General features: G+C 34.3%; 1 protein-coding gene across 2 annotated transcripts; it reads left to right on the plus strand.

The window, feature by feature from the left end:
* Positions 1-11: 11 nt before the first annotated feature.
* On the plus strand, positions 12-19,289 carry LOC122005574 (WD-40 repeat-containing protein MSI4-like). Of its 2 annotated transcripts, XM_042560655.1 has the most exons (15): positions 17-228; positions 2,524-2,587; positions 3,292-3,378; positions 4,306-4,368; positions 5,562-5,627; positions 5,713-5,787; positions 5,983-6,058; positions 14,091-14,313; positions 14,392-14,473; positions 14,984-15,057; positions 15,210-15,321; positions 15,411-15,485; positions 16,382-16,443; positions 18,777-18,876; positions 18,992-19,289. In XM_042560655.1, the coding sequence occupies exons 1-15, from the start codon at positions 83-85 to the stop codon at positions 19,088-19,090; spliced, it is 1,404 nt and encodes a 467-aa protein (XP_042416589.1). In that variant the 5' UTR covers positions 17-82; the 3' UTR covers positions 19,091-19,289. The 2 variants fall into 2 exon arrangements, with proteins under 2 accessions (XP_042416590.1, XP_042416589.1); XM_042560656.1 differs by lacking the exon at positions 18,992-19,289 and having other exon boundaries at positions 12-228; positions 18,684-18,798.
* The last annotated feature ends 494 nt before the right edge of the window (positions 19,290-19,783 follow it).

A 19,783-nucleotide genomic window follows, 5' to 3' on the forward strand; every position in this document is an offset into this window, starting at 1 on the left:
TAACTGGGTTTGATCCTTTCGCAGCTGGCGGGCCCCGCCTTGGTCCTTCCGCGTGAGTGGGGAGAGCGTAAGGGGAGGCGAAATGGGGGCGAGGGGGCGGAGGAAGAAGGCGGTGGTGCGGCCGCGGGCGGAGGAAGACGCCGACTACCTGCAGTGGAAGTCTCGTATCCCGCTTATCTACGACTGGTTCACCAATCACAACCTGGCCTGGCCCTCGCTCTCCTGCCGGTTCGCACTCCCCCCAGTCTTTCCTCGTATCTGATTCATGTAGGGTTCCGATCGCTAAGGCTGTTCGCGATTCTTGGTGGAAACTTACCGCGTGCGTCTTGTCTATGTTTCGTTTTGAGGTTTTGTCGCTAGCTTTTTGTTGCTTAAACTCGCGGTTTTAAGAATTTTTTTTTTCTACTTGCTGTAGACAAATTCAAACCTGGGTTGTCATGAGAGTTACTGGAGATTCTCCTAGTAATATAATCACAGCCTCAGAGGGCGTGAGTTAGCATATAGATCATGAATACTAATACGGTAGGGACAAAAAAGAGGGTCATCTTAGGGAGGTGGTGGAGGAAAAGAGCTAAATATATTTCCAACAATTGTACTCCTATTGGTGCCATTATCATCAACATTATTGATGCACGTTAGTCTCAACTATGCTGACCGACTGACTGTATTGTAACCTGTTATTATGGCAAAAGGCGAATACGTTCACCCCAGTGCCCTCGCCAACCCGTTCCAAGATCAACATGGAGGAGGTAAATCATGGGCGGCTATTAGCCTTTGGAATAGTGACTAGCACATAAGGGAGGTATTTACCTCGGTTTTGTCGAGATTCGAACCCTTGATCTCATTGTGGCAACACCTCATGCGCTAACCACTAGACCCATCCGAGGGGACATATTGTAACCTGTTATTGAACATTATGTCACTAGTGAATTTAGACCAATTAGATCACTTGTCTTATTTTAGCTAGAGTTTTCTTTTTTTGTCTATATAATCTATTGATCACCTTTGTTAATGCCTCTACCATTTCAATCTAATTTTCCTCATTTTATCATTTGTTGGTGTTATACCTAATTCCTTTTGGATAATAATATTTCTTATTTTATTTTTTCTATTATTTACACATATTCCTTTCTATATATGCTTCCTTGAAAATTATCACCAATATTTGCCTTCATTAAAAAAAAGAGGGTTTGAGGGCTATGATTGAACGTCATTGAGATTAGCTTGTAAAGATGGATTGAGAATCTAGTTAAATACATGACGGAAGAATGTAGCGATCAAATGATCTAAGATTTGAGTTTCCTAAGTTTCAGGAGAGGATAGTGAGATTGATTCTCAGCGAATTTGCAATTGCTCTCTGGGGGGCTCTATACGGGAACCACCTCTTCCCTAATAATGCGTAATTAGAATATTGATCTTAATGCAACACTCAGTCAATCCATTCTCCCTTTTTTAAAGATGAGAAGAACATTTTAGAGACTAGTACCTTTGGTAGTGGTTGAATGGAAAAATGAAGCCGCTATAGAGAAGATTTATCTCATACATTTTGAGAACTAGGGGAGGCATAGTAGATGAGGTTCAACTGCCCATAGTTAAGGAGATGATGCCCTTCATCTGTTTCATCAAAGAGATCACCTAATGCAAGGCATGCAATACGGAGTGATAAGCTTGCAGTCTAGCATTGAGGAGGAGGTTAATACTTTGATTAACTATACCATTATAAAAACCCATCTTTGTCTTTGGAGTAGAGAAGCTAGGAATATCAAGGTTTCCAACATTCCCAGTTCACATATCTCCTAGTTCTTTCATTCCTCAACTCTTGAGGAGACAAGGAATCCTCAATTTTTTTTAATATTATATATAGAATATTCAATAGCAAAGGAAAAGGGACGCTAGCTGCCTATAATCACCTGTGAACTGTGCAAAGAGAAGTTGGATATCTGATGAGGTATGCAGTTGCATCTATCTGATGGGTAGGAGACAGAAAAAAACAAAGTATTTTTTGCTTATTTATTAAATGCTATAATAAAATAGCATATATAATAAAAAATGAATGTACTATCAATATGTTGTTAAATATATATTTTATCAATGAATGATTTACATGGACATCTATCTGACTATCAATATTTTTTTCATGGACAAGCCACTGTGGCTTTTCACTCCATCCCCTTCAATAATTATGTTAGCACACCTCTGTTTGTTCTTAGATATTTAGTTGTTCCGTTATCTAAATTACAATATCCTAATAGTTTATCGTGTTCAGTTTGTTACTTATTCTCTTCTTATACTTGCATTTTGTTATCATCTGCTTATCATCTTCTTTTTTTTTTTTAAATTTTTGGAGCGACTTAGTTAATGACAAATATTTAGTTTGATTGAATGATCACTTATCCCGAAAAGATTAAGTTGTTAGAAAACTACCAGTCTGTTCTATATTCCTGGAAACATTAACTCCTGGAGAATTATCCTAACTTGAAGTCCAAAATCTTTATTTTTTATATATATATTTTGTGCTGTAAGGTGGGGTCAGCAATTGGAACAAAAGACATACAAGAACAATCAACGTCTCTTCTTCTCTGAGCGGGCAAGTCTAATTTTTGCTAGTTTCCCTTGACATATATTTTTTGCGGTCTTTTTTTTAAATAAAAAAATGTATTAGACATGGTATTTGTACAATAAATTTTTGAAGAGAGTCTCAGACCTTGATTTATGGCAGAAACTGTCTGCCTCTACTACCAAACTGGTGGCAGGCTTTTGATTTTTGCTAAATTTGTTCAAGTCCTTTGTGCACGTTGTTCGAAAGTTTTAGAAATTCACTTAGCTGTTGGCAAGTAGTTTCAACAAATGTCTATTTATAGATACCTAACACTTTCTTCACTGATTCATTACATCTTATTCATATTATCTGAGTTCTACCTCAAGGTTGTAATAAGTTATTATCCAGTAGTTAACCTTGGGAACCTTTGTACTAAAGGTAGTCAAATTCTTTTCTTAAGATGGGCAGTCATTTTGGATAGTCAGTAAAAATAAGCAGACAGTTATTTTCTCAGGAAAATAAATCTGGACAGTGCTGGAACTTGAAAGAAAATTTTGCTGTTTCAACTCTAAATCAACATTCCATCATACCCTAGATAAGTTCATCGAAGTTCCAAGTTCTTTCATGCTTGGAGAATTAGTAACTTTTGTATCTGTAGCAATTTATCTTTGTGTGATAGCAATGTGTTATAGAATAAAACATCCTCTATATTATCTCAGAAAATTCTTTCAAATTTATTTTCTGTCATTCAGACGGATGGGACTTATCCAAACACTCTTGTTGTTGCAAATTGTGAAGTTGTGAAACCAAGGGTTGCAACTGCAGAACATATATCTATGGTACTCTCTTTTGTTTGTTGGTTCTGTTCTTTTACATTTCTTTATAACACATGGTAGCTTCTTTGCAAAGAACCTATATTGTGTTTTATCTGCAAGTGTTTTGAGTATGATAGATTTCTATGATGATGTTTTAGTTGGTTTAACTTTATAATCCTCAATACATGCCGTTGAGTTGACTATGGTCAAACAGTTTGAAAAGCCTCTAAGGTCTCAAGTATACCTCTTGAGTCTTGATCCATGTTGCGGGAAAGAAAATCATGGAATTATTCCATCTAAGTAAATAGAGTTCAGAAGTGTTTGATATTGAGAATGATTGCTGCATAAGTCGAAGGGTTTATTAGTTTTGAATTGCTGCATAAATTGAAGGGTACAGGAATGGGTATCAATTGTGTATTTGTGCGTCTTTATAGTGCCACGCTAATATCATATTCATTGTAGTCCTGGTTCAGACATACTGAAAGATCTTGTCTAGTGCTTATGCAAAATAACTAATGTTTGTCTCCCATCTTTTATCCACCATGTCAAGCAGCCCTATTAATTAATTACATTGTGACCACAATGTCCTAGTTCTGAAGCAACCAGTAGTTATTTTTATATTCCACTTGAAATATCTGCACATTTTAGATGTTGAAGGTCATATACTATGAATTTGTTTCTTTCTTCATCCCTTTTCCACTCCTATGTTCATGCTAAGTTGGTTTGGCTAGTTGATCTGTGTCAGGTTGTCAAATTATGTTTAATGTGATGAATGACTAATGTCGGACTTTGGAGTTGGACGAAGAAAATTATATCCCCTATCATATTCAAAACCCTAAAGGCATCTATATGTTACTGTGTTTTATCTCCTTTGTCCTTTATCATTTCTGTTTCTGATAGTATTCTCAAGTTGGTTTTTCTTATTTTTTTTAAAAAGTTTTTGTCGTGCAGTTTGATGAAGAGTCACAATCTCCCTATGTGAAAAGGATAAAAACAATTGTACACCCTGGTGAGGTAAAACACTTATTTCACAATGACAACTTTTCAATAACCTCTTATTATACCTTTATATTGTTCAAAAGTGATCTTTGGGTTTTCCTACCCACTTGCTATGATGGGCAGTCCACTCAGGCATGGTGTAGGGTGATGCCCATAAAATGTACTGCCAAGTTGTATTACAAAGTAACAATTAGCTAAACACACATTTTGATTTTTCAATTCATGGTATGATTTATAGCTAAATTCATAACACACGTATTAAACAATCTTACTTTTTCTCATTGTTAATCTTTTTGTTTAGCTTGTGCATCTCATAATGAGTAGTGCCCCACCCAATTATTGTGTCAAATAACCTGTTCTCAAATAGACTGTGAATCATCCATCAGGTTCACACTCCATTTTTAAGTGGACTATTAGGTGTATTACAGGTCTGTATGCTTCCTGTTATCAGTGGTGGTCAATCCATCACCTGAGCTGACTATTCTGTTCTAAATGAACTGCTGATCATTCTTTCAGGGGCACACTTTATATTAAGTGAACTACTCATCTGTATTCACCCCATTCTAAATTTGTCACTATCCACTTAGATGAAAAAATTGACTGATTACCTTGTTAGGCCTAACAACTGGTCTCTATGTGGAACCAAATTAGGGGTTACAATCTCCCCACCTTGACATCCACATCAAGGGCAATACACCCAAATCATAATCTTGAACCATCCCTAGCCCTGAACAGGAGTATGTGAGTCTTAATGGTGGCTCCATGGTCACATAAGCAGATTTTTTAAGAAAAAACCTCATATCAAGGTCAATATCCAAATCATAATCTTGAACCATCCCTAATCCCTGTTTGGGAGTATGTGAGTCTTAATGGTGGCTCCATGGTAAGGTTTTTAAAGAAAAAACCTCACCATGTCTAGGATTAGGTTTGCTATGATACCTGTTATCATGATCCTCTTAGATGGGAGAACTAACCCATTAACTTATCAGGCCCAACCACCACCTAAAATGTTTTAGTTCTAGTTCATAACTCGTCTAAGCTTATAAACCCCTATTATTCTCTCATACTGCTCCATATTGGATTAAACTCACTGTATTGGAGCTGTAAATGGACAAGGCTAGTTTCTGAATCCATGAATTGAACTGCTAATGCCATTTATGATGCCAATTTGGGACAAAGTAGTGTATTTGATCTCTGCTAACTTGCAGGTTAATAGAATCAGAGAATTTCCTCAGAATAGTAGAATTGTTGCAACACACACAGACAGTCCTGAAGTAGGTTCTTTGAACTTTTAGCCTAGGGTTATTTTCATTAATAGAATATCTAAAGTTAGGGTTGCTTATCTTTGATTTTCTGTAGGTATTTATTTGGGATGTTGATGCACAGCCTGATTGTGGTGATAGACTTGGGGATGCAGAATGCCAGCCAGATTTGGTTTATTTTTTCTTTCTACTGCATTTGTTTTCAAGTGTTATTTTCTACAATTCTTTATTTAATAACAAGCTTATTCAAAGAGCAATATACACACAAGGATTCTGTTTCATACTTAAACTAACGTATCACATGATTTTACATTATTTATCATTTTGTGCAAGAAGATACTTGTGACTCATTCTCTGGTTCTTGCAGATATTGAAAGGGCATCAAAGTAATGCAGAATATGCTCTTGCTATGTGCAATTCTGAACCTTTTGTACTTTCTGGAGGTCAAAACTATTCTTCTAGAAGTTTGATTCTTCAATATGTTGACAGCTTGATCACTTCTATTATCATTGGTTATGTTTGTACTTTCCATATTTCAGATTGTTTTCATATTTTATTTGGCAATTTAACAAATTAACCTTTTCCTTTAATACTTGAATGATACTTCTAGTAGGCGCACATTGTTTTCGAAAGGTCAATTTTTTTATTCAATTTCAATTTAGAACCCTGGCAAACCAATAAAACGCAAGTAAACTGTACGGACATGTATATAGATTTGTGGTTGTTCACATAAATAAATAGTAGAAATAAATAACTGATCACAAGAATAAACAATTGTGAACGCAGAGTAGGAAATCCCTTAAATTATAGTTAGAAAGATATCTTTAGGAATAATTAGTTTTCTATTATCTCTTCTTATTTCTTATTGTATCTATTGTAATTTTGCATATAATACTAGGTATTCCCATTCTGAAATGTAAGGAATTTCCATATCAATTCTTTCCACATGGTATCAGAGCATTAAGCCTTCATTGCTAATTCTCTTTTTATTTTCGACTTCTGCATTTCTTCATCATGGCCAATTTTGCATTTTCGGAGAATGTAACAGCGTAGAAATTGAGAAACTTCGAGAATTGTTGGGTTCTCTTGATAAACTGTTTGACACGTGCACTTTGACTCTCTCAAGTATTATTCCCTCACTCCCTTTTTGAATGAATACTTCAAACAATTTTTTTTGATAACTCATGGATATTAGACTCCGGTGCCACAACAACATGACTCTTAATTCTCAAATTTTCCATACTTATAACCCTAACCTAAGTAACAAAAAAATTATAATAGCCAATTGATTTTTAATTACTATTGCTGGTATTGGAAATGCTCACCCTACCCCTAGCCTTATCCTTAAAAACATCCTCCATATACCAAAATTGTCGGCCAACCTTGTTTCTGTTCAAAAATTAACTACTGAATTTTCATGCCATTTCCCCCCTTTATTGTGTTTTTTAAGATCAGAACTCGGGGAGGAGGATTGGACTTGCTAAGAAATATAGTGACCTTTACTACTTTGAATTCATTAAGAAGAATAATTTGTCTTTGTTCTTTCATAGTTCTTCCAATAAAGATAACATTTGGTTGTATCACAAAAGTCTTGTCATTCCACTTTTAGAGTTTTAAAAGTCATGTTTCCTCATCTTTTTCAAGGATTGGATGTTTCTAAATTTTAGTGTAATGTTTGTGAATTGGAAAAACATTCTTGTGTATCCTTTCCTATTAAAAATAAAAGAAGTTCTACTCCCTTTCATTTAATTCATAGTGATATATGGGGTCCTTCTAATATTCCCAATATTTTTAGGGCTTGATGGCTTGTCTCCTTAATTGATGATTGCACATGGGTTACATGGTTGTTTCTCCTCAAATAAAAATTTTATGTTAGCATTATTATTCCTAATTTCCACTCAATGATTTAAAATCAATTTGAAGTGAAAATCAAAAGCTTTAGGACCAATAATGCTAGAGATTACTTCAATCAAATCTTGTCCTCCTATTTCCAATCCTTAGGGATTATTCATGATTCGTTTTGTGTTCATACACCCCAACATAATGGAATAGCATAAATGAAAAATAGACATTTACTTAACACTACGCATGTCATTATTTTCCACAACAATGTCTCTAAATTCTATTGGGGAGAGGTTATCTTTAATGCCACATACATGATAAATAAACTTCCCTCATGTGCCTTAGATAACAAGAGTCTCATGCAACTTGTTAACGATTTTTATCCTCATTTCCGAACCACAAATGGAACTTACTCCTAGTTTTTTTAGGTGCACTACTTTTGTCCATATCTATAGTCCACTACGAGGTAAACTAGACCCTTGTTCCATTCAATGTGTCTTCCTTGGATGCTCACCCACAGAAAAAGGGTACAAGTGTTACCACCCTTCATCTCAAAAGTTTTACATCTTGACTGATGTTACCTTCTTTAAACGTACCTTGTTCTTCTCCAAGTCTTATCCTTTTGGGGAAATTTCAGTGATAGGAGATAGCTCTTCTGAGTTATTTGAACCCATTAATGCTCTTGATCTTCCTTCTATTCAAGTCCATACTGAATCACCTTCTATTCCTATTCCATCTAGTGAGTCACCTCCATCTTCCTTTCCATCCAGTGTTTCTTGTGATACTCCAAGTATTCCTCAAGTGTATTCAACGAGAAAGGCCCCTCCAGAAGCTATACAAGTCCAAGAACCTCAACCGCAAACCTCCGACCCTGATATTGGGATCATGGTAAGATCTGACCCACCTTAACAACCTATTGAATCATCCACTGACCTAACAGATAATCTTTACCTTCCTATTATGGTTAGAAAAAGTATTAGAGAATGCACCAAACACCCTCTCTATCCTCTATCTCACTATGGTACTCCTAAACGTCTATCACCAACCCACAAAAGATTCATTGTGAGTCTAAATATCATGACTATTCTCGATACTGTTTTTGAGGCATTGTCAAAAAGGGAATGGAGGGATGCCATGAGGGAGGAAATGGATGCATTAGAAAAGGATAAGACATGGGAGGTTGTTGAGAAGCCAAAGGGGAAGAACATTGTTGATTGTAAGTGAATTTTCATCCTAAAATACAAAGCAGATGGATCTCTTGAGAGATATAAAGGTAGGTTGGTGGCAAAAGGTTATGCTCAGACTTATGGAGTAGATTATCAGCAGACCTTTGCTCCAGTTGCAAAAATGAATACTGTCAGAGTTCTATTATCTTTGGCTGCATACTTTAACTGACAACTCCTGTAGTATGATGTGAAGAATACATTTATTCATAGTAATTTAGATGAAATTTATATGAACCTCCCACCAAGATTTGCAAGGGATATTGGTGACCGAGTATGTAAATTGAAAAAGACTCTTTATGGTCTAAAACAATCTCCTAGCGCATGGTTTGGAAGATTTGCAAACGTCATGAAGAAGTCTGGGTATAACCAAAGCCAAGTGGACCATACTATCTTCGTTAAGCACTCAAGGGAATGTGATGACTCTTCTAGTTTATGTAGATGATATCATTGTAACTAGAAATGATAAAAAAGGAAAAAACATGTTCTAAAGTAGAAATTGATAGAGGAGTTTAAAGTAAAGGAACAGGGTAAAGTACTTTCTTGGTATTAAAGTAGCATGCTCTACCAGAGGAATTTTTATTTGACTGATCTGTTAGCTGAAACAGGGAAGATTGGGTGTAAGCCGATTTCTTGTCCAATGGATCCAAATCACAAGATAGGAGAAGCTAAGGAAGAATCAACTGTCGACAAAAGGATATATCCGAGGTTGGTAGACTCATATGCCTTGCTCACACTCATCCAGACATAGCATATGCTGAGAGTGTAATCAACCAATTCATGCATAATCCAAGAGAATCTCACGTTTAAGCTGTTTACCGAGTATTACATTACTTGAAAGACACTCAAAAAGGGAATTTTATTCAAGAGAAATGAGACACTAGCTTTAGAAGCTTACATAGATGCAGACTATGCCGGTTCTATAGTGGATAGAAGATTAACTATAAGATATTGTACTTTTCTTGGTGGTAATCTGGTGATATGGAGGAGCAAGAAGCAAAATATGGTGGCAAGATCATCTACATGATCAGAATTTAGTGCCATTGCTCAAGGATTATGTGAACTACTTTACTTGAAGAATATTCTTGATGATTTGAAAATCAAATGAGAATGTCCCATGAAACTTTATTGTGACAATAAGTCAGCTATCAATATTGTTCATTATCCTATTCAACATGATAGGACTAAGCATATTGAAATTGATAGTCATTTCATCAAGAAAAAAATTGGAAGAAGTTTTAGTGTGTATGCAAGGTTTCAAAATTCACTAGGCACTAGTCTAGCGCGAAGCCCGCGCCTAGTGCCTAGGCCGCCTAGGTGGGGACTAGGTGCCACTAGACGGATTCCACGGTATCAACATAAATTACATAATAAATCACATACTATAACTCCAACACAATAACATCAAATTTAAAATGAGTTCAAAATTACACAACTAATAAAATATCATATATTTTTTCTACTTCTACATAATTTTCAACAACTTATTCTTCACCGGACATAAATTCAATATCGTCGTTGTGATGATCCTCTTCTTCTTTGGATGCAAAATCATCCTCGTAAAGTTCTCACTAGAGCTTCTTCGAGGTTGTAGATTTTCATTTGCTCCACTTGCTTCATCAACCATTTGCCATGTGAGCTCGGAACCTAGTTCAACTTTATCATCTTCCCCACCATTCACAATCCAATCTTGTGCATTTGAAGTATCTTTTGCAAGAAGGACATCGACTTTTCTTTCTTTTTCCCTTTTTTATTTGTTCAACAATTTAGCATTAAATTGGATAAATATTATATTGTTCAATCTGTTAACATCCAATCTATTTCTTTTCTTTGCATGAATCTTGAACAAAAAGAGAGAGTAAATATTATAGTTAGTAATATGAATATAAACTTTAAAAATTAATACTTTATTTTAATTAAAGACTTAAAAGTTTAAAACTTACTCCTTCAAATGCATGCCAATTTCTTTTACACCTTGATAAATTTGTAGTTAATGAAAGTATCCTCAATGTCATTCTTAGTAAGTTGATTGTGTGAGCACCGTATGTACTCCACCATGCATATGGATTAAATATATTATCATTTTTTTTCATATGCTTTTGTTGCCAATGTTTTTCCAAATAACCTAGTCTTGTCTCTATATTTTGTAAATTCTTTATTAATAATTGTATCTTGTAGATCTAACTCATTGGCACGCAAAATTTTCATGGATTCAAAAATCCCCATCACGACCTCCTCATAAAGAGCAATAGAACTATTTTTATAGTAAAAATAGGGATTCAACAAAAAGACAGTGGTATGCAATGATATATCAAATCTATCCTTCATTTTTGACTCAATAATTACTATGATAGGTTGATAATTTGATTCCACGTTGTTCAAGGTCACTTGATTTCTTTAGCTTGAAGAAGCTCCTTATATATAAACTCCATCGATGACTTTCTATCTCTATCTACCAATTGAAGAACTCTTACCAAAGTAGTAAATATATTCAAACAAAGAGTCACACCATTCCAAAAACCTATGCTCATTATAGTGGAGTAAGCCAGTTTTCCTTTGTTTTTGATCATTTACATTTCTCCCACATATTACTTGTAAACATGATCCTTAAACTAGATTTTTTTCAATCAAACTTTGCAATGTCAGGAAATTTGATGCAAACTTGGTCGGACTATGTCTCTCTTCTTCGTGAAACTTCTCATCAATGACAAAGTTAGGGTAAGCATAAATGAAAATAGTAAAAGACTTGTATTGCTCAATAACCTTTTTATATCGTGGAAGCTTGCCAATACTTTCAAATATGAGATTAACCGTGTGAGTTGCACATGAACTCCAAAAGATCCCAGGTCGTTTTTCTCTCATCAATTTAGTCATATTGTTGGCGGCGTTATATTACAATTTGAACAATATTCTAAGTTTTTACTTGTTCAACACACTTGTCAACATACTCAAAAATAAGTCCAACTGGATGTGTCTTGTGTAAAGACTCCTTAGACTCTAAAAGTAGTGCCCTCCTTACAATTAACACACAAATTTATGATGTTTCTTTTTTTTAATCACTCCATGCATCTATTATGATCGAGCACCCATTCTTTGCTCATTCTTCATACTTCTTCAATAGTTGTTTTGTTTTTCCAACTTCGGCTTTGGCTCCTTTTGTTGATATTAAGTTGAAGGCTTGAATCCTGGTCCAAATTAATCCACTGCCTCCATTAGTTGCTTCAAGCTATCATTATCAACAACATTGAATTATATTCAATTTTCCAATATATTGTTGAAGTTCTCTCTTTGAAAAGAACCTCATTTTTATTTTTTTTTGGTGAAGTACTTTACTCTCACTTAAATGTACATTTTTTGGGGCAATTACCGATGTATATCCATCCATGGGGTCAAGTGAAAGAGGTTTTTTAATTCCATCTATCCCTTCAATTTCAGGACCTTCTTCGTTTAGAGAAATAGTCACCTCTGCTCTACAACTTTGTTCTTCGATTATTTTGTTCTTCTTTCATTTCCTCTCTTCTAAAATAGTCTGTTTGCATTTATTTTTATCTTCTTGAGATACTTTTCGATGACCAGATACATTTTCAGGTATATTTCTTATGTGCTCCCTGATCCTATACACTCTAACATCGTTTTTCCACACAATTTGTATGTAATTTTATCGTGGTTCTTAGGATCAATTAACATCCCAAACTCCAATCCTGTCATTTGACTTTCTTCCAAGAATCTCAGATTGGGTTGAGTGACAGATGCTATCAAAGATGAATTGCTTATCATTGTGATAATCTGAAAAGTGATTTAAGAATAAATTTAGAAAATTTGGAATCATTAACAAATAGAACAAAATTATATATAAAAGAATTAAGATATAATTATATATAAAATATTAAGATATAATTATATGGTATAAAATAACATTAACAAATTTGAAAATATATATGTTTTATATATCTTTAATTAATAAAATTTATTAGAATTTTTAAAATTATAAATATATTTTTTAAATTAATAATATTTATTAGAAGTTTTTAAATTTTAAATATATTTTTTATATATTTAAATTTGATTTATATAAATTAATAATATTTATTAGAATTTTTAAATTTTTAAATTTATTTTTTTAATGGGATAATTTTATTAGGCTCTATAAAAGCATATTGGAACTATCTCAGTTTGGAGTTGTTTGAATTAATTAAATAAAAACTTTATGTATAGTAACCGTGGGAGGACTTGCGACGCGAATGCCACTGGTTGCTACTGGCGTGTTGTGGGACGCATTTGGCAGAGCCGGAAGCGTCGTCGAATGTGTTCGGTGATGCCGAAAGCATCGTGGGACGGCGCCGGACGTGTTCGGCGACGCTTTATGTAGGTGCGGACGCATCTTGTGACACTTTTGGTAGCTGCGGACGCCTCCTGCGACGCGTTCGTAGCCACCAGAGACGACCCGCGATGTCCGCGATGTTGGAAAACTACGTCCTTAAAAAATTAACAGAAAAAATAAACTTTCGATGATCGAAGAGAGGAGGCGAATCCATAGTGGTGAGAAGATGAAGAGGCAGACCGATGATTTAGGACTTTAATTGGTAGGACAAACCCTGATAAATTATCAGGCTTTTAAACTTGAAAGCTCAAACGTCACCGCGTCCGCCTCACAGCGTACAACAGTGCACAAGGCGGCACAGGGCCGCCTAGGTTGGCCGCCTTCCACCTTTTCGGTGCGGCTGGCAGCAGCCTAGCACCTAGGCGGCCGCCTAAGCCGAAATTTAGGACATTTTATATGTCATATGTCTCTTCAATTGGTTGATGTGCTAACAAAGGGATTGAACAATTTTAGATTTCACGATCTTATAGTTAAGTTGGGAATGGATAACATCTATTCCTCAACTTGAGGGGGTGTGCCGAACAACTATGAATAACTTGTACTAAAATAATAGCAAAAATAAATAGCCGTTCACAAGAATAAACATTTGTGAACACAAAGTTGGAAATCCCTTAAATTAAGGGGTTTAATTAGAAAGATATCTTTAAGAATAATTAATTTTCTATTCTCTCTTCTGATTTCTTATTTTATCTATTGTAATTTTGTATTACCATTCTGAAATGTAAGGAATTTCCACATCAATGCTTTCTGTGGGATGAATTATTGTGGAGTTATTAAATTTGAATGTACCATCTGACGACATTTTTGCCACTAACAAATTCAGATGTATCTTTTTTCTCTGCCTAATACTAACCAAATTGTATGGTTTGGTTCAGTTTTTTTTAAGTTTTGAAATATTCAAATTGATAATTTTGATTTAGTTGAAATTGAACCTTGGCAGTTATAATTTGCTTGCTTCGAAACCTCTATAGGCAGTGAGTTATCTCCCTACTCTGTACATATTTTAATGCATAGAGAATATGTTTGCAGGGAAGGACAAGTTAGTTGTTTTGTGGTGTATAAATGATCATGTATCTTCTTTATTAAATTCTGCATCGACTGCTTGCCTGGGATTGTTGAATGGAAGCCTTAACTATAATCACTCTAAGGGGGCTACAAATTTGAAGGCATCTTGCACTCCCACAGTTGCACCCAGAGCCATGTTCCATGGGCATGTGGATACTGTTGAAGATGTTCAGTTCTGCCCTTTAAGGTGATTGAACAATTTCTGAGTTGTTTAACTACGTGTTTTTAATGCACAGCCCTGGTGATTCTTTTTTCATTCTTTAAGTCCACAGGAATTTTGTAGCGTTGGTGATGATTCTTGCCTAATCCTGTGGGATGCTCGTGTTGGGACCAATCCCGCTCTTAAGGTTCTAGTGTTAATTTTTTATTTGTCATTTACGTGTACCTTAGATGGTTTTCATAGTGAATAATATTTCTTCAGTTTTGTGGGACTTGGACATCAGCTTCATGTAATCACTATGTTTGAGAAAATTGACTCTTCCTCTCTTTAGTCTTGGCTTGAAAATACTCTTGTAGCAGGGTAAATCACATAACTTCTTCACTGACTTCATCTGATTATTTTATGCATAGGTCTTACGCTATTTATTTTTTTTTTTTCATATCTTCGTTGTTATGCACTTCATAGTGTAGGGATTCCTCTTTTATTTCTTATGCATGACATTATGTTTTTTAAATTTATTTACGAATGTTGTATCTTGACACTTGATTCAGCTATAGCTAATTATTATCTGGATAATTGGAATTTAATTAGGAATCTGATATTGTATGCTGGTGGTTCTCTACTGTTCCTTTCTGGGGTATCATGAGTATTTAGTCTGTTCTGTTTTCTGATTCCTAAATTCTTTTCCATTTAACAGGTTGAAAGGGCTCATGATGGTGACATTAACTGTGTTGATTGGAACCCTTTTGATGTAAATCTTCTCTTAACTGGGTATATCAGGCCAAACTGTTAATGTTAATTACATTCCACTTTTGTTTTCAAATTATCAAAGGTGTTCCACTGTGCTCAATTGTCCATAAGTGCTCATCATCTTTCACTGTTAAAAGATGTCAGTTTTGTTGTGTAATACTTTTTCATTGTAGGTCTGCAGACTCCTCTGTTAAAATGTTTGATCGGCGATGTATGACTACTGGAGGTATCGGGTCATCTGTGCATACATTTCAACATCATAGAGCTGCTGTTCTTTGTGTGCAGGCATAAGTTTTTCCTTTATTTAGTCTTTTATCTGGAAATTTTTGGTCATTAAAATGAAATGCCATCCTATTTCTATTTTATTTCTTCAGTGGTGTCCAGATAAATCAACAGTTTTTGGAAGTGCTGGAGAGGATAATTTCCTCAACATTTGGGACCATGCAAAGGTATTTAACTGCTAAATTTCATTCCTATGTTAAGGGTTAACACTCATGTCGTTTCCTTATTAACCATTATATGATAGTAATTCTGTAAACAGTGAATGAACATTCAATATTGAGGCTAGTTTGCATGGGAAAATATACTATGTTTATAAATGAATTCATATTAGTTTTTTTTTGTACATTTCCTATGAGATAGATGTTTAGAGCTAGCCTGTTATTTGCTTTTTATCTTATGCTTAAATGTACAGTCTGATATTGATTTAAATTATGAAAATGTAGCAATAGTGTTTAGCTAATCTATACCTTGTAGTGGGTTTCATGTGAAGCTGATTAGAACTTTACATTTTGTTTGACAACTAATCCTGTCACGTCTACCTAGAGAGCTGGCAAGTTAGTTTTCCTCATTATTTCCTTTGAATTTCTGAGCCCCTTTATTCTAAATTGATGTGATTGAATCTAACACGTGACAGTGTGGTTTTTGAATCATAATGATTGAAATTGGTTTAATTTCACCATTTACTGTGATTTCTATCCACTTAAAAATTGTTTGTAGGTCATTTTAGATGTGATCTGGATTAGCACTGGATTCTACAATGATGATTGAACTAGAAGAGTTGATTCCAATGCTATCATGTTTTCATGTTTGGCCTTCTACTAGTGCTCAGATTTTTTTTTTCCTTTATTCATCTGGGTTGATCTGGTTCTACTAATCATGATTTTTTTATGGATACAATATTTGTTTTCGAGAAAGAAGGCAAGATATTCTTACAGATAATATTTATTTTCAATAAATTTGGAAGACTATTGTATCTCATTCCATGCAATTTTGAAGAAATTCTAACCTTTGCCATCTGTCTGCTTAAAGTTTTGCATTTTAGTGAGTATACTCTTTTTTCTAGGTTGGTGCTAGTGATGAATATTCTAGACCTCCAGGTTTATTCTTTCAACATGCTGGGCACAGGTACAAATTATTATGTTCATCTCCTTTTTAGCTCAATACCAGTTTTAGCTAGGTCAGAAAATTTGAATTGTTTATAGCTGTCATCTCTGTTTCTTCTACTGTTATTTTGTGTGTTCAGCTATAGTATTAATATAAGACATTGTATGTTCTCTTTTGTTTATTTGATTAATTCATTATTTTCTTGGTATAATTCTAAACTATTGGTGTTTTTCTACTCTTGGCATCAAAGTCTGGCCATCACATGGTTTTAGACAAATCCCCTTTAGTCCCCAAAAGCCTGTTGTTTGGGGTTAGACCGAAACATTTGATACTGTCCAGGTCAAACACGGCTTTTAGTAAGGTTTTAAATAAAGTATATGCCGGGTATGCAAATTATCAACCCACTAAATAGCAACATATGCAGGGGCATTTGCAATCCTATCATATTATTTTTTTAATTGATAAAAATACATAAGGTATAGATAACAATGTACATTGATTGAACTATCTAATACATACTGATATCCAGTGAAGGTGCATATGGAACAAGTTATGGGGTGTATAAGTTGTGTATTCAACTTTACTAATAGACAATAAGATAAACACAAACACGACCATGACCATGGATGACTGTAATACTATTATCGATTTTTGCAAAGAGAAAGCATAGAGTCAGCCTTTATAGAATTTATATGGTTCAGTTCTTTGTTCTCGACGCAAATCTCTGAATCACACTTGATGAGCTGAACAAGACTTGGGAAGTGGTACAGTCAGTGTGGAGAAGGTTGGAAATCTGCTGGCGAGGTAGAAAGGAAATATTATTGCAGGAGTTAAGTCACTAAGAGGAATTTTTTTTGGGTCCTTTGGATCAGTAATGATAGTAGTCTGTTGATATTGATTATAGCTTCACATAGTGCTATGTTCTTTAGTGCACTTGAGAACATTCCTTCCTGAGATTAGGCCAATCACTCATGTTACTCAAGTTTCACTTTAATGCATATTAGTTCTAAGCTGGAGTAAAAATAATCCATTCAATCCCGAAAGAATCATAACCATCTTTATGTCAATTGTAATGTATATATCTTCTCACTATGTCAAAAAAAATACTAAAAAATCTAGGCTAACTAAGGTTAGGAATTGCTTTGGTGAATTATCAAATTGTGAATCGTAAAATTCAGATAGAGATTATTAAAGATCTTAAAAATAATTCTACTTTACTCAGAATAGTTTTGTATCTAAAAATATATACCATAACATAATAGTTTATTTAATAGCCTGATAGAACAGATATGTTAAAAAAGAGTGGGATGTGAATACCAAAATTGAACCCTCAAATTATATATTAAAATTTGGGACAAAATTGATGAGGCAAATATTAACTATCTCACATATGGGGTAGAGATTGAAAAGTTAGAATATTTTATTAATCAAAAGCTGAATAATACAAAGAGACACTATATATTTATAGACCCAATATCAGCTAAACTAGGAAAGGAATACTTCTGATTGGAAAACACTACCAAATCAAAAGAACTTTTACCATGCTAAAAGATATTAATTTTAACCAAATTAAAAGATATAAACACCTAAAGAACAATTATTGAAAGGAATTACAAATTTAATTTTAACCGATGCCTATTTTTCATTTCCATCACTTGATTTCACATCTCCAATTGAGCTCTCTCTCTCGATTTTTAGCAATATGGAATAAGCTGTTAATTCATATAAAAAAAAACATAAGTTCATTCTTCTATTGTAGACAATGTATAAATTGTTGGTATTTCATTCCATCAAGAAATGAAGGACAATGAGCAATAGAAAACTTCCTCGTTAAATCAAATTATTGATGTCAAATGGACAACTTAGACAGGACATCACTTCTAAGGCATTAATGATGCTGATCCTATTGTCATTCGGTGTGATAAGACTTATTCTTCTATATCATTATTTATTAGGTATAGACTTCTCATTGACTATTGTTTGTCTCTGACTCTCTAATACACTTGACAAGAACGTGCGCTTTAATATAAAATGCACCATTTCTTTCTTTATAATAGATTTGGTTTAATTTATTGTATATTGGGTTAAATTTAAGTTCTTAATGAATTATATTTTGTTTTAGTTGGTTAAATTTAATTTGTAATGAGTTTTATATCTTATTTGTAGAGTGTATGAAATAAGATTTGTAATAAGTTTCACAATGAAACATATTGAATTGAACCAAATTGTATGATGCAAATGATGATTCTGATAACTATTAGCATGCAATGGTGTTCAAGCTTGATGGTCCCAAAAGGGGAAATCAATTTCTTCTTGTCCTGATGTCCAAAGTGAGGGTCGTAACGTTTTAACAGGGATAAAGTTGTGGATTTCCATTGGTGTGAAACTGAACCATGGACAATAGCCAGTGTTTCTGATGACTGTGCCAGGGTCAATGGTGGTGGGACTCTACAGGTAAATTGTTGCTGTCGCATAAACCAAAATGGCATATGCAAAGATGCTAATCAATCAAATGTCTGACATTGAGGCAGCTGTATGATTGTTTAATTCTGAAATTTTGATTTTACAGTTGTGGCGCATGAGTGATTTTATCTACAGGCCCATGGAAGAAGTTTTGGCAGAGTTAGAGACTATCAAAGAACAAATCTGCTATTCAACCGAGGCATGAATGTATGATTATGTTCTTTTCATTCCTTTTTCCCCCCGTTATTCTCTGAGAACATGAGGTAAATAATTTAGATTTTATGTTCTTAGGAAATGAACCCTAAATTGGCTTAGTAGAGGTAACTTTGAATCAGTTCCACTCGAACCAAGTGTCATGATAATCCATTTACCAGGCATTTATGATACAAAACTTTGGTTCCACAGTTTCACGTTTGATAAAACTATAGTGAAAAACAATTATTCTATTTGAAGTTTGCGATAAGTTTGTGATAGAAATATATTTGACTGAAATTGAGTAAAATGGTCTGATTTATAAAAAGGTATTAAGGCATTTACAATTCACTACTAAGTGATTATTTATTACTTTCGATATTAATTTCTTTAAGAAAAACACTCGCTATTAAAGGTGGGAGAGGAGGAAAAGGACGATAGAGGCGGAGAGAACATTGTGGAATTTTTTCAGTCTCTCTTTCATCAAATTGGTCTAATTAGAAGTTTGGAGATAAATGGTAAAAACTGCCAGTTTTTCTTATTTAAATGCTGCCGTTTCTTTTATTTGGTCACTGTTAGCAATCAACCACAATAGGTGGTCAACTATTGGCCACCATCAAACTCTAAATCCCATCAATTTTCAAGTTCAAAGAGATTCTTCTAGTTCAGAGATATGCACAAGTTCAGTTAAAGTTTTGGCCTACTC

This window comes from Zingiber officinale, chromosome 7B (assembly GCF_018446385.1).
Source record: "Zingiber officinale cultivar Zhangliang chromosome 7B, Zo_v1.1, whole genome shotgun sequence".
Taxonomy (NCBI): domain Eukaryota; kingdom Viridiplantae; phylum Streptophyta; class Magnoliopsida; order Zingiberales; family Zingiberaceae; genus Zingiber; species Zingiber officinale.